The sequence below is a fragment of the Apteryx rowi genome, unplaced genomic scaffold (assembly GCF_003343035.1).
Source record: "Apteryx rowi isolate R43461 unplaced genomic scaffold, aptRow1 scaffold_96, whole genome shotgun sequence".
In the NCBI taxonomy this organism is placed as follows: Eukaryota; Metazoa; Chordata; class Aves; order Apterygiformes; family Apterygidae; genus Apteryx; species Apteryx rowi.
The window spans coordinates 449,677-475,187 of NW_020451271.1; the positions used below are offsets into that span (position 1 = coordinate 449,677).

General features: G+C 37.7%; 1 protein-coding gene across 1 annotated transcript in view; it reads right to left on the reverse strand.

The window, feature by feature from the left end:
* Nucleotides 1-25,511, reverse strand: part of TOX (thymocyte selection associated high mobility group box) — a 220,762-nt gene that overhangs the window by 19,992 nt on the left and 175,259 nt on the right. The window contains exons 5-6 of the mRNA XM_026054696.1: nucleotides 19,942-20,172; nucleotides 5,920-6,000 (exon numbers count right to left, since the gene is read on the reverse strand). Of these exons, the coding sequence (XP_025910481.1) occupies nucleotides 5,920-6,000; nucleotides 19,942-20,172 (312 nt within the window). The remainder of the gene's footprint in view (nucleotides 1-5,919; nucleotides 6,001-19,941; nucleotides 20,173-25,511) is intronic.

Genomic DNA, 25,511 nt, shown 5'->3' on the forward strand with positions numbered 1-25,511 from the left:
ACATGGTTTAATCTCAAATCCAATTCATGGCATTAACTTAAATATAGTTTGCTCTTCTTTTTCAACTAGGGTAGAAACTTGGCTTCAAAGCAACCAAGCTAAAGTATGCTGGATGGCTTGCTTTACAATTATTATCAGATTTGACAATTGTTCTATGAATTTATATGTTCACTTACCAGATTCTGTGATACCCTATACACTTGCACATACATAATTTTATTTATGATTCCTTGAAAATTTCTGATTATACCATAATAACTCCAGAAACAAAGACTGATGTATCACAGAAACATGAAGTATCTGCTGTAAAAGCCTTACTTTATAATTTTCCCAGACAGGGATTCTAATGTCTAAGGGAAAAAAGTAAAATCTGTATCACCCATAGGTACATGCGATCACTGAGTTTTTGTTAATGTTGTTTTAAGGGAAACATTGCCAATAATCTTGTAGCACTTTAATACCTACAAAAAAATTGTTTTTATGCCTCAGACAGAGCCATATTTTTTATTTATTCTTTCTATAATGCTTCCACTGAGAACAGCCTAAACTGTTTTCCAGACCTCCGAAACATCTGCATGGACTAGGACGAGATATAATATAGGAGCCAGTTGCCTCCAAAATTGAACCCAGGTGCCTTTGCACGAGTAGAAGGACTGCTGTTCTCCTTATACATAATGGCCCAAACAATTAAAGCACTTACTAGGAGATAAGACAGTTCAGTGCTCTATTCTGCCTGCAGATACGTAGAACTGTATCTCCAGATGTCCTAAACCCAAGCAGCTGGTTATTTCTGGGAGGAGTGAGACGCTGAGCCACTGAGCCATTCGAAGCTGAGCCACTAAGCAGCGAATTCAGGATTCATTGCAGAAAACAACTCATGGAGGGAGGTGCCTGTACATCCGCATTTACTTAGGAGTTGGGAGATGCATGACCTGGTTTCTGCTCCTGCGACAGCTGACTTTTTTTTTGCTTTTCATATCGTAGGCTAGCGCTCTCACCACATATACATATAAAATGGGAAACTAACACCATCATGATTACTGTTTTTTTTTTCTTTATATGTTCTTCATTTTGGTTTTTAGAAGAAGCCAAACTTATCAGTGTGTATTCACTGCAGTCTCAAAAGGCCTGAATGGAATTCCTTAGGCTGTTCAATTATATTAAAATATAGGCAATGCTACACATGCGACACAGATATTTTGGATGCCTGGAAACTCTCTGGTTACAAATTGCTGTGCTTATGGCATTAAGGCAATGCCAGGCTTACTGGATCTGACCTTTAGTTCTTTATGAAAAGTAAGTGCAAGTGGAGGCTAGGAAAGTTAAGTCTGCCATATACTTCAAGAAGCAATATTACATGTTCAAAAGATTTACACTGTTCTCAACACTTAAAAACATCCAGTATGTTTGTTGCAATGTCAAGTGAGGATGCCACTTTGACTTAGACACAGCACCAGAGTTTTGAAATATGCTTGAGTATTTTGAATTTGAATAATATTCTTGCTGAGAGGTTTTAGTTCCAGCCATAGCTGCTAAAATATGTCTGAAATATGTATGAAATTTCAAGTTGTGCCACTATACAGAAGAGAATTAAAGATTCATTTAGCCAGAGAGAACAAAACAAGGAGGAGGAATCTTCTTTGTACTCTTTAAACAGTTGAATTTATACTGCTATATTTAACATACATATATTTATCACGTATATGCATATATGTATTATACATGTTAAATATACAATATGCACATGCTTTTATATATACATACATATATGTACATTGTGCATATATATTTAACATTTGCCCATATATATCTATATTAAATATATATATTTGAAAGATACAGCAAAAACTCTACTGTCAGCCAGAAAAAAGGCAGGTTAAGCTAGAAAAAGTGCTTGTTTTATGAAAAAGTAAAATTGCAATTCACAGCATTTTATGAATGCTGTACAAATTACCAGATACTGTAGACTGCATTTCTGGACCTGAATGGTACTAAAAGTTGCAACTAAGGGCAAATATAAAGACACTTGTTTACAATGCAAAGGCTTAGTCAGTATTATAAGCAATATGGCAATCTGCATAGCAGAAGATATAATGCTTTGTAATGTGATTTTTACTTTACATATCAATTTCTACACACATGAACAAGCTCAAATACAGCCCCATTAATTTCAATCATTGTAAAAAAGAAGAGAAAAACATAGTAAATATACTGATAGATTTAACAAGGATTAATGCATAACAACATATTTATGCAATCATACATTTACCTTATTTACTGGGTGGTAGTCCTATTTTATAAAGACATCACTAAAGCATTTCCAAAGGTACTACAGATAGGCTGACAAGACTTTTACCGAAGTTTCTGGTGCCACTTCCATTCTTTTCAGTTATAATTTTGTCAAATATCACAGCCTGAAATTATACATACTAAGGGTCTGGGTGACTTGTGTGTGTGTGTGTGATAAATTCCAACAAGAACTGTTTAGTTTTGTCAAGAATGAACCTAGAGAAAAGCACAGTATAGCGCTCTGCCAAAAAAAATTGTTGCCCTCCTTAAGATACAATGGAACAGGGACTTCAAATCTGGAAGGGACAATGGCAGATTGTGTCAAAGATGACCATCGTGTCTTCCCATGAAATGACATTCAAATTTATAAACCAGTTGGAAAGCCAGTGAAATACTCGCAACCACCTCATCCCCAATTTGTATTTGACCAAATTATTACATGATCAAAAACACATTTATTCTCTTCAGGAACCTTCGGTTATTAAAGTTGCTTACGATGCGTATTTAAAACTCAAGGCTCTATTTGACTAAGAGTAGGAGGCCAGTCTCCGGTTCACAGGTTCCTTCACTAGGCTGCCACAATGCCAGGTGCATGTGAGCACTTGATGCGCAAGTGAGCATCAAGGACAAGAGAAAGAACCAGGAAAAGTTCTGGCCAAAGTCAATGTTCAGGTGCAAGGGAAGAGGAGAGAAAGAAGCAGGGCAAAAGGAACAAAGTGCTGAGCATCATGGAGAAGTCTGSAGTCCCTACATGACACCCCCCCGACCATGGGATGAAAACCATCGGTCTTGAATTTCATTATTTGGCTGTCAGGAAGATGCTAAGACATCTCCTGGCAAAAGTAGCACGCCCCATGTCTGTGCCGGGGAAAGACAATTTCATATCCTGATCAGGTATTCCAGCAGCTCAAATGGTGATGATGGGCACAGTGAATTTAACTCCAGGTCTGATCCACACAGGTATAAAGTGGCATATGTCCATTCCTTTGTGTTTTGGAAAAGTGAAGACTTGTGAATAAATGCAAACACACACACACACATTCACTTACACCTACATGCACTTCCTACAGTTTGGATGGCAAGTGGATGTCCTGATGTTCAATGTGAAGTACCACTGAGCAGCTCCTAGCTGCCAGCCAGCTGGCACTGATGTCATTGGAGCTCTGCTATGGACATGGAAAGTGCAATATTGCTCAAATACTCTGAAAAAAAAAGTTCTAGATGTCTCAGAGCAGGACATCCAAAATGACCAAAAACTTACTTTCACAATGTTTTAGTCATGCTTGAAAATATGGACAGTACAAACTTCCTGCTCCAGAGTACCACTGAGAAGGTGAATTAACAATCTTTTTACACTACAATGCTGTTGGGGTGAGCAGAGTAGAAAAGCCCATAAGGAAGCAGGCCTCTGCAATATGCACTAAATATAACACAGGGTCTTCCACAGCGAACACCTGATTATAAGCATATGAAATGAGACTCACACTGAATAAGGCTTAAAGTGTAAAACATACTATGTGATCGAATTGCTAATAATTGTATTAAAGCATTTTTAGAAAAGGTATGTTACTTCTGGCATGTCTTAACTTTTGTGAATGTGGCCCTGTAATCCTAATAATATCCTCTAAAGGTAGCTTTTGTGTAGGATAATATAATAGATGGAAATAACAGAACAGATGGACTCCACACAATGAATCTTAATAATATATTACATATATTACTTTGTGCTTACATGCTTATCTAAAGAACCACAAATCTTCTGGTGCTATATAAATATTTAATAATGATAATATAGAATATACTGATCTAATATTACATCTGGGCATTTTACATCCTTATACCAAATTGAGCTTGCTTTAGTCACATGGCAGCTCTGTTGGATTCACTGAGCCTATTCATGTGAGTAAGCAATTAGGACTTGGCTTCATTAAGTTTATATTTTGATACTTTCCACACTATAGGAAAACATTACATTATGGAGAGAATTTGAATAAATGCTTAAAAGTTAAGAAAATGCTTCAGTGCTTTTCTGACTAAAAGCAGATTTAAACATATGCACAAATGGCTTCATGCATGGAACTGGTCAACAATCTTTAAAAATAATTTTCTAAAAACAAACCCCAGAAGATACCACAAAGATACTTTTTTCTCTTTTCCCAGAAAATAAAACTGAAGTAAAAATCTCGGTTTTGTTATATTTATCTTTTCAAAATGAAGTGCTTTAGAGTTTTATATAAACAGTCCAGGATGTGCTGAATAATGATATCTGAGCTGTTTTCACAAGTGAAGAGTTGGCTTCATATGTATCTTCAAAATCTATTGGAATATTTTGAGCATGTTTGACTTATCTTTTGCTAAAAAGTTGGCTATTTCAAACAAATTGGTATCTATGCAGAATGGAACCTTGATAAAGCATCACCATTTGGAAAATTCCTTTTTAAAGACAATGATTATTTCTAGAATTATACAGCCCTAAGACAGGAATTATAGGTTTCCTGTACTTCCCTTAACTAATGCACTGGTGTTTATGATGGTAGTTACAAATTTAAAACGCATAATACACCACACAAAAAATGAACGAGATAACACCCATATTTCAGATTTTGAGATTCAGCACAAACACTGACTAAATACTAAGATAAATGTAGAAAGATGCATGAAAGATCCTTGCATGAGTAATCATATAATCTTTCCACTGAAAATGTGTAAAAATTCATATAATACATGGACTAGTAGAGTGCAAAACTAAATTAACCCCCCAATACACTTAAAAGTAACAAAAAGTTCTACTGTTGTCATATATGCGTATTCTTCAAGTACTGCCATCTTTACTTCTAATATTAGTTTTACTTATGTAAAAGCAAAACATATCTAAATTTGACCTTATAAACACATAGATTTCTGTGAGAGATGCAGAACAGAAGTGATCCTAACTAGTATGATTCTGAAGTTGCTCCATTGTTATTTCACATTCACACACACAGTAATTTCACAGTCTTCTGCAGGCTTTAAACAGCCCATTACAAAGTCATGGGCACTAAGAATGTTTGTATAAATCAATACCTAAAGTCGCTACTGGTTGTATACCAGGGATACACTAATGTTCCAGTATAAAAGCCATGACATGACCTATGTTGTGTTCATACAAATTGCTCGCTCAATGTAAAATGAAAATCCATGTTCTCATATGGCAATTCGCTATGTGAGCTGAGCTTGACTTTTTCTGCACCGTGACTGCAAGGTAAAAGTCAGTATTTAAAAAGAAACCTAGGCATTGGGCATGTGATATGGTTTTCCTCTTACAGGTAGACTGGTTCTGGCCAGGCATGGCATCCCTTTGTTACACTGTGGTCTTTTACAGGTATATCCTCCCTTTGTTCAAATGCGATGATACTCCCAGCCTGGAGAAGTGCTGTCACTAAGAACAGATGGGAGAGGATATCTTTTCACTGAGAGATGGCTGTTTTTATTGAGCATTTACACATAGAATGGATATCCTAAGTTTAAGGTGAGAACAAACAAGGCTATTTGCACTAAATGCTATAGTGCTCAGCACCATATAAATGCTGAAAATGGTTTGCAATATGTCACTATATATATATGTGTATGTATATATATATTATGTGTTACCTTGGATACAAGGCTTGCTCTGTAGGCAGCTAACTGCTTCAGATATTCCTTCTTGGCAGCTTCAGTTTTCTTTTTGTATACCTAAAAACAAAGAGTGTCACACTGGTAAATTAATCTGGTTTTGTTTTTATATAGCACCGGTGTTTCTCACGCATCTTCATAAAGTCTTTCTAAGTAAACAGCCTTTCCTCCTCATATCGCTTAAAGAGTGAAATAATAAACATGAAATATTTTAAAGAAAATATTGTTCCAACTGTGAAACACCCTTTAACTACCCAGCAGTACTGAAAAAACAATATTCCTCCTAGCATCTCAGGTTTAATTGTTCAAAGTGAAATGCGGGATGCACTTGCAAATGGAACCTTTAGGGTATAGGGGGAAGGCAGACAGGGGTCTCTTCACTGACTTCCACTTGTGAGACAAGTTATAACCCTCTGGGAAAGGCAAAAATGTTTGTAGAAAGACAAATCAGCCAAGAGGTTTTCTCTCTTCCCTGGATAAACTGTTGGGGGCAGTCAAAGAAGCTTCATGGAGCTGCTAAGAATAATAAATGTTAGTCATTATTCCAGTCTTGATCCCATATCGTTCTAATTAACTTCTCAGGAGCATGGATCTATTTCTGTACATTTCTCTCAACTCACCAAATTATTTTAAATGCGGCATGTGCACAATCTCATAATAGATTAAAGAACTTCAAGAGTCACTTCAATTTTGCCCAAATTTCAAGATCAAAGATTATCTGCAAGGTTAGGCAGGACCTCATAGCGCTGTAGTAACATGATGTTAGAAAAGCACAAGTAGATATTTAGGGTTGAAAGTTCCCAAGAGGAGAACCTGTTTCTGACCTGTGCAGCCGAGCTAATGACTTGCTGTCAGCGATGTCAGTGACAGATTCTGGAACAACCCAGCATTTCTCTTTGTAAATATTATCATGAGTTTCTCACTACTTCATGTCTTTTTTTAAAGGTTAGATTTTGGAGTCATACAAGCATCTTGGCTTCATGTAAATAAGCAAAATTGATCCCTAGCCTTGCTTGGTGCAAAGAAAAGCTTAAAAATATCCAGGTGGAAGGCTGAAAAGTAAGGGAGATGAATAAAGGGAGAGAAGCTTTACTTTTTTATTGCTGCTAAATTCTTTTAGTCAGTCACATGCCCGGGGCAGAGATTGATTCATGTTTTCATGGACATTTGGGATTCTCAATACTATGCAAAATGGAACTGCAACTTTGAGTCTCTGCTGCCCATTTCTTCAGGCAAAATGCACACCCTAGGCACCTGGGGAATACCTCTATGACGTGAAAAACAACGATCTACCTTTCTCCCTGCCACTCAGCACAGCCTAGTCATTTGGGCTATTGATTAAAAGGCAAAAGATGGGCAAAGCAATTTATGACAATTTTGGGATGTTCTCATGAACTCTACAGGTGAAAAACACACACATACATACATGTCCTCTCCAGAAAGATAAACTTTATGAAACTTTAAACTGATCTCTTTTGATCATCCTAATCTCCAAAAAAACCAGAGCAGTTTCATCATGGAGAGGATCTAGAAGGACAGACTGCACACACAGAGGACAATACGATCCCAAACTACAAAGTGAGAGCAGCAGGGTTAGGCTGGAAGGATCTAGTGCAACATCATTTTTATAAAGAATGTGCTTGTGAACCATTTTTGTTTCACTGAGGCTTTGCTTTCAGAAACAGAACAATCCTCAGATATGGGCTGGCAAAACTCAGAGGTTGCCTAAAAGGATTAAAGATTTTGCTTCCCAGGGAAGCGAAAGATCATAGTGGAAGCAGGGAAGTCTTAGGCTTCTAAAATTGTAAATATAAAGATAGAGAGGAAAAAAGATTAGTTTTAGCTGTGCAACTGTATATGTGTACCCTTGTAATTTCTCCAGATTAGGATAAATACATAGTGTTGGCTGACCTCCTATTGTTTAAAAAAAAAAAAAAAAGTAGCAATTTGCTTTTTAAGTTGTAATCATTTGTGATTATTAGGGAAATGTACTGTTTATTTAGAAAATGAATCGAAAATTAGTCAACAGTCTGTTCCTGGCTGCTAAAATGAATTTAGCTTGACCTACAGAACAAAGACTAACATATTGTTTTGTATATTGCAATACTTCTGCATCATTCTGATAGCCAGTTTAAAAAACACAGTGGAACAAAGAATTTTACACAGAATAATGATCTTTAAAAGATCATGTATCTACTGCTTCCAGATTTTACTTTGCATTATACAAATATAAAAAATATACAGTCCTACTGTGCTTTTACAGTCACAGTGTATTGAAAGAGTCCTCTGGGACCTGACTTTTCCCTCAAATAGTCATATTGCACAAGGTTAACTCAATAATATAAAGCTAACAACAGCACTGTAAATCCCCACCTAAAACATCACTACTTCGCATTAATGTCACCATATAGCCTGTTTTTAATTATTTCCCACCTATGTATCTACCACATTCAGCATATCCATCATTGTTTTGCCCTCTTTTCTTTAGTCTTCTCATGAGCCAATAATAGTTAAAACAACACTGCTTTTTCATGGTGGTATTTACATTAACCAGGTAATTGGAAGTCATTATGATCAAAATTTCCTTACTGGATAGAGAGAGGTTTTGGTCACCCCAGCTGCTTTGGTGTTTTGGATTGCATCCAGGCAGGCTGGCCTGTCCACAGGGCATTTGGCTCTCCCCGCTTCCTCCCTCTTAGGGTATCCGTGTGGCATCTGAGGACAACGTTTGGGGGTCTCCCTGTGTATATCTTGATGCCATCGTCCTTTGCAAGAAGCCCACTTTTAGGCAACATCCAAGTGGGCTGATGATCCTCACATTAGTTTTGGAAAAACTGCTTAGAACTGGCTAATAATTAGGGTAGGTTCAGAATATCTGGGGAGCTGTCCCTTCTCACCAGTAATGACAAGGTCCAGCTGTCAGTACTTTTCTCTCAATGTGAATGAATGTGGCCCTGGCAGTGGGTACCAGTTTGCTGCCTTTGAGCTAGCCGGGACTTGCGCTGGAGGCTTAAGAAAACAGAGCAAGCAAGGAGCGTCCTCAGCATTTGTAGCAGCACCTGCAACAGGTATGAGCAAGTCAGCTGCCGCTCCCATCCTATTTTTTGCAGCTGTGAGAGCTGTTAGCCCTTGAGCTTAAATAATTTTGTGTGTTGTAATAAGTTTAACAGGGTAGCAACCTTGCAGCTGTTTTGGGGAGGTAAAAGGCTTGTGTCATCATTCAAGTGTGCCCCAGACAATGACTTAAGCTGTTTTATGTTCCTTGCTTAAGACCGTGCTAAAACCCGTACTCTCCAATAATACATTTAACATTTTTCTCATATCAAAAAGCAGGTTTCTAAGCTGTTGCTTATCTACGGTGTATATTGGCAATATCTTTTTTTTTTTTAACATCTCAGAAATCTCATATAGGTCCTTTTCCCCTCCTCCCTCAAGCAAGCAACAATTATTAAATAAGTAACTTGACAGGAGCACATACTATGGAATTAAGTCATTTCTAGCTTGTTTTAATTCAATTAACATGATAATTGAATGTTGACTGATTGTCATTTAGGCAGTAAAAGCCCATCACCAGCAGATTTGTTTCCTTACATAGTATTTTATTTTTTATATTATCCTAGTTATGGAAATTGAATGTTACCAGAAAGACAATATTTCTGTATATGCGGGGAGAGGCCAGCTTGGTTTATTCTTATTATCTTCAGCGTGTTACAGAAGACCCCACAACACCACAATTACATTTATTTGTCTACAAATGGAAGCTGCTGGCATTATTTTCCTATTGTGCTTCATGAATGCAAATTTACACACCATAATACATAGATTCTTGGTTTACTATTTAATTACTTTTCCAAAATACACCTAGGAAGATAGCTTCAAGTTCACTTACACTGTTTAGTAAAGCGTACAACAATACAGAAAAGGTATTTTCTGTAACAACTAAGCATGAAACTCTTCCTTGTGTGTAAGCACAGAAGATAACATTTGAATGAGGCCATTGGGGAAAACCAGTGATAACATAACATCCTGGTACCAGCATCCAGGCCGTTGTGATGGCACCCTGTAGTTCAGATTCCCTTTGCTGACCATATGCTTGGACCACAACTCTGGTGGCAGCCTACACTCAGGACCGAACTCTTTTATTAATAGTGATACACATCCTTAAGCTGACTGCCCCAAAGTTTCATTTGGAGATAGATGGGTTGTGGGTTATATGGTTAGCCACAAGTACTGCACAAATACTCGATTTACCAAATCAAAACCACAACAGAATATCTGCTCTGCTGTGTTATGATGCCAACTTCTGGTCATATTCTGCTGTATGTATTTTAACAGCTGTTTCATACTTGTCTTTCTAGATCATACATTCCTTGAAGCAGGCTTTGTGTCTCCTGTGCTCTCCATGTGTTGGATAATATGAAACTCATCACTGATCATGACAAAATATATCAGGAATGCCTTGAGACAAATTTTTGATTTGGTTGGTCCTCTTTTCCTGACAAACTTCTTGTCAGCTTGCTTGTGGAGGTTTATCAGTACACCACAACATACTCAGCTGCAGGACCAATGAGCCTTGCACCCTTGTTTCTTTACAGGAAAAGGTCTCCCCCGTTCATCACTGCAAGAGTCGAACTGGGCACTGATACAGGTGTTCTGCATCATCTAACCACAAACATGTCCTTAGTTTTGAATATCAGGTACTGATGGGAGAAGGCCCCACTGATACAGTCCCCTTTGATAGTAGAGACTTGGAGATAGTGAGCTAAATTGACTGATACTCTTAGGGGAAAAAGAGGCTGTCAGAAGGTGTACCTCATGGTAGCCTGAAAAGGCTTGTGTCTCCTAGCTGACAAAGCATGTTATGAAGAACCATAGTATTTCCTTCGTGTTGCCTAAATGACCAGTACAAGGATGACAAAGAAGGGGAAGTTTTCAGTTTATCTTGTGGATGTCTCCTTAGAGCTGCCGCTTGCAAGCAAGGTATATTTGTCATTTTAAAATGATGTAAAGGTGTCCACATTTGTTTTRATGGAAATGTTCCATAAACCTAAAAAAATAGTATATCCAAAAAAGCAACATGACCAATTTTGACTTTTTGTACTCTGCAGTGCTATTACCCATGGAGGTGTCATTTTCACATGCCAAATTTACAGGAATGGCATCTGATAAAATACGGTAGGCTGCAATTCAGAATTAAATTCTATATTCAGATTGTCATTCCTGGCCCTACCTACCTAGGCTCAAGGAGAAAGCTTGTATTTTTTTCCACGTGGGAGACATATCTCTAGTTTTAATCTTTTGATTTTGCAGCAAAGGCATCTAGAACTACACACATTCTTCTAAAATATGGAGAAAGATATTCCCACAGCAGTCAGAAAAAAAATCCCCAGAATTGCTTAATGGATACTGAAATATGTTACCATTTGATTTTTAATCTAGGTACATACAGCAACAGAAAGAGGCCCAGGGCTAGCTATATGGCTCAGCAGTCTCTTAGACTATAGAGCATGAAAATGACACTGATGACATATTAGAGGCTTAGGGGAAAGAATTCAGTCTTTCTGGCATGCAGGGTAAAGATCACCGGCCAAATTCAACTCTAGCACAAACAGTGAAACTCTACTGAGTTCCCTGGAAATTGCAGCCAGTTATGCCAGGACTAAATCTGACCTTATAAACTTGATGCTTGCAACTTGCAGGAGTGGGATTGTTGATTTCATCAGAAGCATGTTGGATGAAAGCTGGGTACAAAACAAACAACATGAAACACATGATTTATGTGGTGATTATTTGCACTCGGTTGCATTCTTTTTTAAAAAAAATGGATGTAAGCCCAAATAGAGCATAATAATTGGGCCTAGGTCCAGTTGTGTACACAAATGATTTAGAGCCCTGTTCCCATCAAGCCCTAATGTATGGATAAAGGGTGGGGAAGAAGAATGAGTAGAAAATTAAGGTTATTATTTATGATTCGTACTGCAGCAATACTTGGAATCCAGGGTCCTTTGGCCCAGCTCTTTCCAAATATAACAAGAAGGAGAAGTGCAGTTGAAGTCAACGCTCATAACTCCATAGACAAGTGCTGTATTTATCTAGCGGTTGCGTCTGTTCATGGATGTTGGAAATACACCCCAGGGTGGGGGGCGCTGATGTCCCCCACCACTTCAGTGCTCGGGGGAGGCTGCAGAAAGACAAAGCTGCCAGGTGGGCTGGGCAGGAGGCCAGCATGCTCATGAATGTACTACTGATAGGGCTTTATTACCCTGTACAGAGTATATGCAGAAGCTCCTGTTGTGACCTACTTTTTTCTTTTTTCCTTTTTCTTTTTTTTTTGCGGCAGAAGGGGAGGTTTCACCCCCCAAGTGCACTGTGCAAGTGCTGTTTACCCTAGCTGTGTGGGGGAGACCRGTACTCCAGCTGCCAGAAACTCTGGGGCAAAAATTTGTTGCAAATTTGGGGCCTGACATTGCTCTCTCCCAAAGTCAGTGGCAAAATTAGACAGTTAAGGGGTTCAAGATCTGGCCCTGCAGAAACCAGGGCCATATAACAATATGTTGATATGTATATATATGTATATAAATACACACACACACACATATATATATATTTATGCACACACACATATGTTTGTGGCTGAGTGTATGCGTGCCTATTCTTGACCCACTTGTGTTCCAGTTCATTAAGCCCAGCTGCTCTCAGAGGAAGGGAGAAGGAGCAGACACCATCATGAGGAGCAGTTTTTTTAAACTCTTCCTATGTTCATCTAGAACTTCAAAGGGAGGAAACAATTTCAGTACAGAAGTTTGTCCGGAAAAACAGTGGACCTCCCAAAGAGATATAATATGCAACACCGGTAAAAGCTACTTTGCTGATGTAGGTAGCTGGGAGGGAAGGTATAAGGTTGTTTTCTGCTGTGCCTATTCCTGAATCCATTTTGTTTCTAACTCACTTCGGCAGTACGCACACACAGATGTGCCTTTGCTTCCTATTTTCATTTACAAAAATAAAGCTAAATTTAAGCCCTGTATGGTTGTTTATCTACTCGATTGAAAGTACATTCTCATCCTCTTACAAGTATTTTAAAGTTATTCCTTGGAGATTGCTTTATTAGCATGGTGATAAAAAAAATAAAGGTACTTGAAGTGTAACTTTTATAGGAGGTATAAGAGATGGAAAAACAAACATCTGCATGAGTATGTAAGTATAAGTAATAGTGAATAAACAGCAAATTCATGTTTTCAAAATGCTACCAGCTACCTTCACCTGAAGATCTGCAACACCCAAACCTCAGTGCTCTGAGCTGTTGGCCATTCTGGTGAGTCTGGGCATGGGGAACCCGATGGCGGTGGGCACCCAACACCTCCAGCCATGGGGTGAGCTCTTTGGTCAAGCCAAGCGATGGGGGAGCGCCGCGGCCACGAGCCCCCAGAGGGATGAGCCATTGCCTGGCACTGCTCCCCTGCAACGTGGTGCCACGTGAGGTTACATGTCCCCACACAGCAGGCTGAGCCATGGCCTCCTGAAACACGGATCTTGGATCCATTTCAGTGTGACCTGTGGTGTTTCACAACACAAAAGGAGCTTCGGTATTAAGCCAGAAATGAGCTATATCTCAGCACCAGCATTTTAGGCATAAAGTGTTGGCCAGCATTATTTTTCAAGCGCCTCCTGATCTACCAGACTCATTGCTGCACTGGCGAATGTGTTGCTGCAGCTAAAACATCACTGTGATCACGAGAGGAACTTACCAAACATGCTCAGATATTTTTCATGCCCAAATCAGTCTAGGTTATTTTTAGTGACCAAAATAGAAACCCTTTAAAGCTTGTGGGTTATAATGAAAATGCTAACAGCATCACAAATGTTGACACTAATACATGGGGACTTCAATTTACTTAAGTATTGGTAACATACAATCCAAGTTCCATCAGATGTTGAAGAATAAACTGCAGCTTTTATCTAGTGGTCTTTGAGCACCAATGAGGAGTAAATGATTTGATTTTGTGAGCTCAGAGGATTTGTCAGCTGCCTCGTAAGTATAATTCTGGCTCTTCATACTCCTGCTGCTTCTAATTTAGCAGGACAGGCTCATAATTGAAGCAAATTAACTATTTACACTTGCCACTTCTACCAGGGGAAGAGGACACATCAGCAGGAAAGAATGAGTGGGAAATTAAATTCTTCCCACTTGTGTCAGATCTGCCCTTATATAAACACATTAACAGTAATTTCATGAGGCGTCAAACATAGGAATAAATACTGAGGGATAAAATAATGAGGTGTTGCTATTGAGCTGAACTGTTGCAGCTAATATTGCTGTATATGAATTATGCAGCCTGAAAGAAGGCATATGTTACAGCACTCAAACAGTCGCTGTGCCTGCTTCATCCGATCGTTAGGTTTTGGGTCCCCTAGGTGAATCCACCTTTCTTCCTGCTGCAAGGCCTGTACAATATTTAAGTAAATACACAGAAACACACACACACACCCCTATATGCACATGCATATAGACACTAAGCTGTTCATAGAAGGCCAAATTCATCCCTCTCAGAATTCCAGTTAAATCACTGAAGTTACACTAGAGATTAATTTTGTTGAATGTTGAACAGACATTCAATTCCATTTTTAGAATAAAAGCACATTTATTAAGGTCTTTGGCTGAAGTTTTAAAGTTACATTAATGTAAACAAGAACATTTTGTTTGTAAGTTGCCACATCTATTACAGCTTTACTAGGTCTCCAATTAGAAACTTAAGATTCATTTAGTACATGCACATCTGGTACTGATTTAAAATGACTTTCCTTTTTCATCTAAGGACAGAAAATGACCTAAGTAGCCTTTTTACCGAGTTTGAACCAGCATTCTGTCTGAAAGCCAGAGATTCGACCATTTAGCATACTGAACCCTCTTCCCTGGGGGCTGTTTTTCTCCCCTTTGCAGCAAAAATGCGTGCAAAGGGCGATGATGTACATAAATATGTTATAAAAATGGGATGCACAGAAGTATAGTACTGACTAAGGAGAAAACAATGTTTGTGATACTAAGAGAAGAATTGGAAAAGCCACTGAAAACTTCCCTTTGTTATGGCTACAACGCTGAGGAAAATATATCCCAAAGTATTACTGCTACAGCTGCTTTCTATTGACAGGTTTATTAATCAAAAGAGTTTTAGAAAATATTTACAGTGAAAAATGAAGAAAATTCTTCTGATCGCATGTAAGTATTGTACCTAATTTGGAATTTCAGAAGAAGCTATGACAATGCACAGCAATACTTCCAATGTCCCTTTAATTCCTAGACCCCTCCGTATGTATGGGTTAGTACAAACAAAACACAGACACACACCAGTGTTATTTGCAAATGGCCCTTGTATGCTCAGAGATTAATGGGAACAGTTATAATATATGACACACAAATGAAAATATCTTCATATGGTAAAATAAGAGCAAAAGTATGCTGGTATCTGTTTTAATCTCATAGATTGCAATATTCTCTGTAGTAACAGAATCAGAATGTGATATATTTTAAGCATAACCACCCCCTAATTTCAGTAAGGCACCTGACATCATCTAGTCCATGATAACGCTTGCTTTTTTGCCTTTCAAAGCCTATTTTCTCAAATAACATTTTCCTAGTCTCTTGACAGTTTGAAAAACATATGTGGTTCCTGCACAAAACCTTTTCAAGCTACAGTCTAACATGTTGGGTTACCAATTTCTGCAAAGGTTTGGGCATACATACACTGCCCTTAGGTTGTTTCTGTACTGAGTTTCAATACCTTTATGTATGCTGTGCTCAATCTGTAGGAAAAAACAGGAATTCTGTGGATTTCAGAAGCTGGCTCAGGTCTTAGGAACAGCAATTTCATTTTGGCATAAAAATATGAAGTTATTCTTCTTTCTCAATAGCTGCATTATGTTCTACTTTCTGATTCATTTATATTTACTATTTAAACAGTAAAAGGAGTTCCAATTCAGGAAACGTAATTTGGAAACATAATTCTATTTAAATTCCAGAATAAGCATTAGCTTCCAAAACATAAAAGCCAGAAGCTTTATGACAATTGAATTTTTTTCAGTAAGTATAATTCATCAATAAAGTATTCCTCTAATGATATTATTGTTTCTTTATTTAACTATTTTTGAATTTCTGAAGCTTCTTCAATGTCAAATTCCAAATACTACATTAATCATTTGTATTTTTAGAGTCCAATTTTCCTGCCAGAGACATAGGTTTCATAACAGTTACTAATGCTCTGGATCTGAAAAATTAGGCCTTTAAAATACAGACTATCTAGTCAGTTAAGATGTCTTGTAATCATTACTTTGTACTATTAGATCCTTAATGGAATAAAGAATGAGTTTAAATTTATTCTAGAAAATAGGATTGCCAATTTTTTGAAACAGGGACTATCTTTTATTCTCTTTGCACAGTGCTAGATTAGAAAGGGCCTGGTCCTGGAGCTTTAACAATGTACTTAATAGATGATAATGAACAGGCAAAGTGAGTCAAAGAGCAACAAAGATACGCTAACCCAAACTCCTGGAATAATTGGTTTAAAAATCTGGTTGCAGGCCCCTTTTTTATGGATGTGTTACGTGGATTCCATAGGACATCATTCTGCTGTGTTCCAACTTAATTTAAGCACAATGGCAATAAGGAAAATAAATTTTGTTCTGCTATTCCAGTGTAGAACTTATTCAATTATTGCTGTCAACCACGAATAGGAAATCCAAATTAAAGCTAGAAATTTTAGGATTTGATGCTCTTGTCTTAAACTGAATTCTACGGAAAGACTGGTGATTGTCTTCTAGTACTACACATAAAATGACAAATAAAACAGAAACGGGCACTCTACAGCCTCCACTCTACAGTGGAGCAACCATTATGGAAGGAAAAACAGTGACCACCCCAACAGCCACAGATTAATGATCATTCTGAGACATGGTGGAGAAAAAATAAGCACAAGATCTGGCTAAAAGATCTAAATATTCAGAGCATTCCTGAGGTACACTAGTCTGAGTGTGCAGTTTCAAACATGGGCAGGGATTCAGGGCAAGGCCCTTCCTGGTATGCCCTGTCATATTTAGCCTGAAAGATCACCACCTTGCTGTTCTGTCCTTCCTGCTATCTCTGCTGGAGACCCAAGTCACCCCCCCAGGGGGAGGAACCACTTTACACCAGATACCATAGTCCATCGCTTCTCAGCTGTGGCCTATCGCCCYGGCCAAGCACTGCAGGGAGAGCAGGCTGCTCTTCCCCGCTGGGGGCAGCTATTCCTTGAGGGGTTCCGCACCCTCCCTGCAACCAGCTTGCCAGTGCTTGGCACAGAGAGGAGCCAAAACCACTTCTTTGGGACTTGGCCAAAAGCATGGGCAATACTTTTTCTGAGTCATAAGTGAACGCCCATCACCATGATCCCCCAAAGTAATGTTTGACTATGACAAACTGCTCTTTGGAAAGGTCTACACCATCTGTCTGACCAAGGGCTTAACCTTGGCCTTTGTCGCACATATTAAACAAGGCAGAAGGAAGAAACAACAAAACAAAATAACCTTAACGTGCCAGGTCCAGTGACTTCTCCAATCCTTACATTCAGAAAGTTATCTTTCCTCCAGCTAAACTCTGTAAATGCTGCACCTTATTCAACAGCAGATACTAGACAGAATAAGCTTTTTCTTTTAGTTAGTCACTAAGTGCCAAATCCTGATTCTCATTACAGTTACCTTTAATAGGTAACTATACCTATTTAGAACTAGATTTAGCTACACCATCCAGTTATTAGTGAAGAAAACCTTTTCTTTAAAGCCCAAATGATTTAACTTACAAAAAGAATTCAAAGCAATGTTCTCGTTTTTATTATTAGTCTTATTAACTGTATAATTTATTGTGTAATAATAATATGTTCAGTGTAAACGAATGAGATGCAGTTTTGTACCAGTATTTTTCCTCTGTTCATGCTGACATCAACACCCACCCTGATCTCCTTCCTGTAGCCAATATAACTCTCCCTCAGCATATTCTTTTTGTCCCTACCTGGTTGTTCCTTATTTAAAAAAACAACCTTTATTGCTCCCATTTCTTTACCCATTCGATCTATTCTATCAGCAATTATGCAAAAACACAACCAATAACAACAGAAAAGAAATGATATACTACCACAAGGATGAATGCATTTGCCAGTCATTACCACGTAAACTCATTAATGCAGTGAGCTTCACCTAGAGTTGCCCACTTTTCTATACGGTCCGACTCAGGTGGAAGGAGTTCTGCGAAGGTACAGACCCAGCTTTGCTGGTCTCACTGCAGAACTAAGGTCTTTCCCTCCCTCCTTCTGCCTTCCTGTCTGTTCAGCTTGTCAACCTTACAGCAAAAGGAAAGGAAATCTTTAGAAGTTTGGGAAACCCCTATACACCTTATCGTATATATGGCCTTCAGCAACTACTGCRATACAAAAAATAATTAGCAACTTAAGGATGCAAAACCCAGCATTAGTATTTACAGTTGGGTTTCACCAGTCACTTTTTTTTTGATTGGTGGCAGGATTATATTTCATTTAAAAATAAATTCTCATACCTTATTATGTTTTAAAATATAAGCCTGCTTTTATATTTTAATTAGAAATTACAGGGTGTTCATGTGGACCTGTGATTCCTGATACTTTGTTCATTGTGGGTAGTGAGGTTTTATACACATTTTTACCAATGTACCAAGGCATATGTTTGTTACAGGTTATTATATGTCCTGTCACATTTTATAGATTAAGTAACACAGTTCTACATTTCTGAAGTGCACATGTAAAAGAAACAAGGGCTTATTAGGAACAATATTAAAATCAGTCTGGCTTTATGAAACTTCAGTGAAAAGGACCACAACAGGTCAGGAAGAAGCAAGAAGAATCACTGCAGAAATAAGGATGTAGGTAAAGTTATTATTTTAACTTGCATACAAAAGGAGGCTTTTAGAACTGCTTTGTGTTCTACCTGATTGTCTCTTACAATCACTCTGAGTATTTCTGCAAGATAGTGATGAAAAAAACCCCATCCTGATATTTGACAAATGGGATCCGTAAAATAAATGAAAAAAAAAGATAAAGATTCTAACATTCTTGGACTGACATATATTTCCTTTTATAAATAGAAATAATACCTTCAATACACAAGAGTTAAAAAGTATTTGCCCAGGAATGCCCACATAAAAAAGGAGTCCCAAAATATCTTAGGCCTGAGCCTTAGCATTCTTATTTTCCCCTTCACCCTGTAGCTCCTGTCACTTCTCAGCACTGAGGTGAGATGCAGTATATCCCACTAGTCTATCACGGATTAAAATATTTAGTGATACCATTGAAAAAGAGAGAATGTAGTGCTAAATAATCAGGAAGCGTGTTATGGAAAGAACACTGGTGCAATCTTCAGCGACTAGCCATGAACAGACACTAGGCCTAAGTTAAAAAGAAATTAAAGGTAATAACAACAAAAGTGCAAAGAGTTACAAAAGACTATAGTTTCCACTGGCAAAAATGAAGATGGAAGTAACTATGGGATCTGATTGCCACAGCCTGCGTGTATACTGTGCAACGGGCTACCCAAGAGCACGGCCGATCTGCCTGAGTCCATCACGGGTCTCCTTTGGTCGGCACATCTGGACTGCCTTCCACAAAGCCAGGTGTGTCAGCAGATAGTGTGAGCCCAGCTCTTGCYCCACCATCATGGGGGCACTGGCACATCTACATCAAACAGGCAAGGCTGTAATTAAATCTCACGCCTGCTAACTTCAACATAAAATAATCCTAAATACAATCCTGAAGTTTGTCTTACACCCCAAAACTAAAATACTCAAAAGAAATGAAGTGATATTCTCTTTATCTTATTCTCCTAAAATCATATTCTGCACATAACCAAGTTTCATCCCTGTAAATGAAAGAAGCTGCCTACAGTGCTTAGATGACACAGATAACACTTTCCTGAAACAAAGTCTCTGAGCTACAGCACATTTTGTACCTGTTTTTGTTCTTCTCCTAAGCCGTCCCACATTGAAGCTACAATTTTAGAGACTTCACCAAAAGTAGCATTTGGATTTTGGCCCTTGATGGCTGCTTGAGTGTCTCGAAAGAATAATGCATAGGCAGACACAGGCTTCTGTGGCTCATTTGGGTCCTTCTTCTTCTTCTTTTTGGGAGTTTTGGGTTTCTTTCCCATATCTGAAGCAGGTCTCTTCTCTCCTCCATTGACCTGTAACATAAAATGAGAAAAGTACTATTAAAAAGCCAATTTAACTCAGCCAGCTTCTGTAAAGCACATATATTTTGGATTTTGCAAGTCAAATGGCATTTTAATTGTCAGCTTTGAAAATCTAAATGTTGACATCATCTGACTCTACAAAACGCATTATAAATATTATGGATTATGTAACTGTTTCCCTTGCAGTGCTTGACATTTTGCTTTCATATAATTGTTACTTCATTTATAGTTCACCTGGTCATCTTTTCACCTCTTCTCAGTTTTATTGCTAATGGCCATTACGTGCTTATCTATAATGGGTAAATCCAGGGCATGTTTCATTATACACTGACCACCAATTCAACCAAATGAACCATCTGAAGACAGAAACAACACTGTAATTTTGACCTTCCTCTTATCCTCATCCTTTTCCTTGAGAGGCCTACCCTAGACTAGGGCTCAGATCACTTTCTGCTGCAACTGGTGGGTGTCCTTCCAGGGAATTTGAAGAGAATCTGATTGCGAATAAAGTGACTCCTTCTAATCAAAATCTTTAGAAATAAAGTTTTACCAGTATGGATCAGTTAGTCTGGACTCCTATAGGGGATCATTTCTTATCCTTCTAGATGTTTTTCTCTGTTCCTCTACAAGAAAATTCCTGGTGGTTTGCAAAAAGGAGTGAAAAAGGAATCGTGTATGAAGAGAAGTGCACGTGCATGTTTGTGTACCAAAAAAACTGCATATGAGAACATGCAAATTTGTGAAGTGCAATTACACTTTGCTATTTAATATCTCAGAAACCCTGATCACCACCACAGCACCCTACTTTCTTAGATGACTTGCAAGCCTATATATAAAGGGACATTGTTCTAATTCTTCAACAGATTGGCACTCCATGGCAAAGTATCTTCTGTTGACACGATCATTCAATTCACTATACCTCTAGCAATGATGTGTGATCTAACCAGAGAGTTAAGAGGCTTTTTTCTCTTGATGACATGGCCAGCATACTGCACATCATAAGCAGTTTGAAGTATGAAAAGATCAAGGGTGTAAAAGTCACAATCTAACAGGTATGACTTTCATTACATGCTTGTATTTTTTTTTTTAATAATGCTTATCAAATGACACATCAGAGCACAGGAGCTCTTCAAATCAGCAGAACTACATGAGAAAAATGGCTGCGTATTCTCAGTTTGAGAGAAAATGTTTTTATTTTTCTTACACAAGTCACTGCGTGATGTTCAACAGGGCCCAGGTGACTACAGTGAACAACCTGGATCTCTGTGACTTTTTAAGCATGAGAATGATATGATGACTACAACTTGAAAATGAAGTTGCTTGTTTCATAAGCATTATGTTATACTAGATATATTTTTAATATAAGGTTAATAGCCTTGGAGCCTGCTGGCAGTATTTCAGAAAATATCGAAGAAGAGCAGCAGTGTGCTACCCATCATTAATTTACCTCTGTCAAACTTCTAGTCTTTTGCTATTATTTTGGTCTACAAGATAGGCAAAACTACCAGCTAAATGAAATTCAAAGGAATGTTGTGTGCACATACATACTCTGTGCTCCCTAGTTCATTTGGCAATACCAATCCAAACTCTCCAGATAGTTCTAAGCAAACTCCATAAGCAAGGAGCCTTAACAATAACTGAGACCATAGTTAAAGTTTTTACCTTCATTATTCGCCAAGTTTTCCCAGTTTTCAAAGTATTTTTGCACTAATGAGATTTACAAGATTTCTGTATTTTAGGATACCACAAAATCTAAAATACTCGTAAACTAGGTGATGTGCTGTGGAAACTTGTATAAGAAGTCTTCTGGTAAATCATTCTGAGAACAGCTCTAAAACCTAATTCTCCAACCTGACTGATCAAGAGACTTCAAAAATGCACTGTTAAAAAGAGAGTACTCACAGGGGAAATTCTTTGTCTTATACAAAAATAACTAAATAAAAAGAATATCAGAATTCCAGTACTAATATCCTTGCAAATGTCTGAGATGATGGCCTACCTTATGCTCCCATCAGTCTACCGGCATCATAGACTCCACTTCTAACCACCAAAGCAGAGACAGATGAGAAATAAAATAAAAAAAACATATATATTCTGCTAGGCATAGACTTGTGCCTCAAAATCCCTAGCGGTGTAGTTAGCTCATCGTAATCCACCTCCTGTCATGGCTTATTGCTTAATTATGGTGATGTATTTAACTTATTTATCACAAGAAAGCAATAATCTTTCACTTTAAAAAAGTGTACATTAACCATGTTGCACACATAATAGATCACAAGAATATCTAGTGTAAGGTTTAAAACTATCAAGTAAGGCACATCGTGGATATCTAAATGTCCCTTGAGAAGTTGGAAAATGTCTATAAGCATATTTAAAATAAACTGCAATAGTACCAAAGCCTTTAATGGAGCTAGGAGAGCTGTTTTACGCACACTATCTTGCAGTAATAGCTGTAGTTTAAAATAGATTTTAATCAAGCACCATCTGCATAATAGGCTGAACAGACAACATAGAATTCTACTTATAACTCTTATCATATAAAGTAAATATTGTAAAACCTCTACCACATAAAGAGAATATGCTGCAGCAGCTCTCTGGTAATCGTGTTTCTGTTAGTTAATTCTTGCAGTCCTCTCACTATCTTTCCTCTGAACTACATTATTTGAAATTTGCTCATAAGTGATATTCAAATGAGCATGGAAGAAAACCCTGTCATCCATCTATGGAGAAATACATATTTGCAAACCAATAATGTTTTCAGCATCTCACAGTTATGCTCGGCAATAACAGAATACGTTTAATGATCCAACAATATGAATTATGGCAAGAATTACATAAATGTAATATTCCAATGGTCAGAATAAAGCATGTGGTAAGTGGCCACTTTGTTTAGAATGTTCCTCTAGCTACTTATGTCTATAGATTTTTAAGTTTACGCTTTTTTCTTCTAACCACAGCTCTACATAATGAATTCAGAAGACTTAAGCAGACTTAAGGATATACACCACCTGCACAAACAACTGCCTTGGTCAAAGACTTCAGTTCCTATTTCCATGGTCCTAACCAGCTTTCCATCTGTATAGATGCTCCTGTTGTCACTGACTGTATGGTCAAGCAACATCAGCTGTCTTGCTTTCAGAGTGACAGTCTAGTGCAACCGAGTACTCTTTAACACAGCTCCTTTCCCTCTTTTGGGCTCTTTAGCTAAGGAGTATCTGCAGTTTAAAGTCCAAGTGGCCTATATGAAATGGCCCTTATTAGAATAAGCATTGTCAAAAAATATTTAGCAGCTGCTGCCAGTAGCTGTGTACATGTGTTTCTTCTATGAATAGGGCTTAGAACAATTTGAATGATATTTACCACTGAATGAACTGCCTGGAAGCTCAGTGCATGCACAATTACATCAGTTTGTTAAGTTTCTTTACTGCTGGTATTTGGGATATGTACATTAAGTTGATACGGTAATTTCCTACATGCTCTCAAATCAATGGTGCAGTAGGGATACAATTATATTTCTAGTCCAAAGGCATATATTTGTTTATACCTTTGGTCATCCCCATTTTATAAATTCATGCAAACATGAACAGGACACTGAGATTTCTTTATTTTTTCTCCACAGAGAAACGTTAGGGTTGTTAGGGTTTTCTCTACCAAATCTGCAATCAAAGGTTCAGTGGATTCTCTGTTAAATGTAAGGCTGAGTATTCAGCTGGTATAAACTAATGGAGGTCATTTGACATTGAGGTAAAGGACACCTATACCATCTGAAAATACACTTTGTCTTTTTGATCAATGTTGGTAAAGGAATTGGCCAACATCTCTTGCCAATTAAATAGGAGAATGTCACTGTTGTTGTTATTAATAACAAGATGAATTCAGAGAGATTTGTTTTTTACACAGTCCTCATGGCAGGAACATCTTACTGACTTCATGAAGCTGCGCTTTGAAATTTATTCAAGTATGATCATCACTGGTAGCCACCACATGACTTCAACGTGTGTGTTGCTATTTAACGTTGTTATTCAATTAAATTGAATAACGAACTCTGGCTTTGATCTATTAAATTGTTTCACACATTTACTGGACAATTTATTAAATAAAGAGAAAACTCCAAATTTAGCAAAGTTATTTTCAGGTAAAAGATATAGCTCTCACAAGAGTCAGAGTTGCTGCTCTATGGCTTCCTGTCCCCATCCAGCATTTTCTTTCACTAGGAAGACAATTTCTGGAATGAGAAGAAACCTCACCTACCCCTCCAGAGCAGCTCTGAGAAAATCATATACTGTCACTGCTGTGGAAACAGATAGAAAGTTGGTTTATACTAAGTATCCATATCCCTTCATTGGCAGCTTCCAGGAAGACCAGTATGACACAAAGATACACAACAGAGGGGTTTAAATCGTAAACTACAACAATACACTAGTTCCTTATACTGATTAATCAAAATCTCTTGGCTTTTACGAGCGATAAAGGAACTATTACATTGGATCAGCCATTCTAGCCCAGTGCACTGTCTCCAGTTGTGGCCAACTTCAGGCATTTAACAGGAAGATGTAAAAAATCCCACAGTAGACAGATATGGCACAATCTGCCCCTCATCAAGCTTGCATTTTAATCCCTATTATTCAGAGACTACTTTAAGCCCTCTATCATCAATTTTAAGATTTTTTAAAACATTACTGTTAGCACAGAAAATGATAATTATGGAAGAATTTGAAGGTAATGTATCAACTTCTGCCTACTGACTCATTTTTCTTTTTAATCTTGTGTTGTGTGTTTTCCCATTTCTGATCTATTTCTACTCAGACTGAGACAATTTTAAAGAGAGGTTTCCAAAGTAACATGGCTTGTTAAAAAGATCTACACTATATAAACTGACATCCACAGAGGCAGGACCAAGTCTTACTCGGTATGCAGAGTTTGGTATTTCTTTATTGAAAATATTAGCTTCAGATGAGTCACTGTCTGCATGAAACCACAATCCTACATTTTTGCTAGCATGAAGTGTTGAGAAAGTACACCACATATAAGGGTTAGCTAAGTGAAGTATTCAATAAAAGAAAAAAGGATACCTCAATTATTTCCTTGGACTTTCTCTCCAGAAGTTTAAAGATCTCAGCATCTTGCACAATCCCACCAATACATAAAAATATTACCAAAGAAACAGGAACAGTGAATAAATTATTCTGAAAAAGTAAAGGCTGCCTGGAATTATTTTTATATAGTTGTATTCTAAAGTCTCCCTCAGTAAGGAAGTGCTCATTTAAAATGTATGAATTATTCAGTAACTTTTAAAACCTAAAGTTTGTGAAATCAGGGTAAAGTCCTGA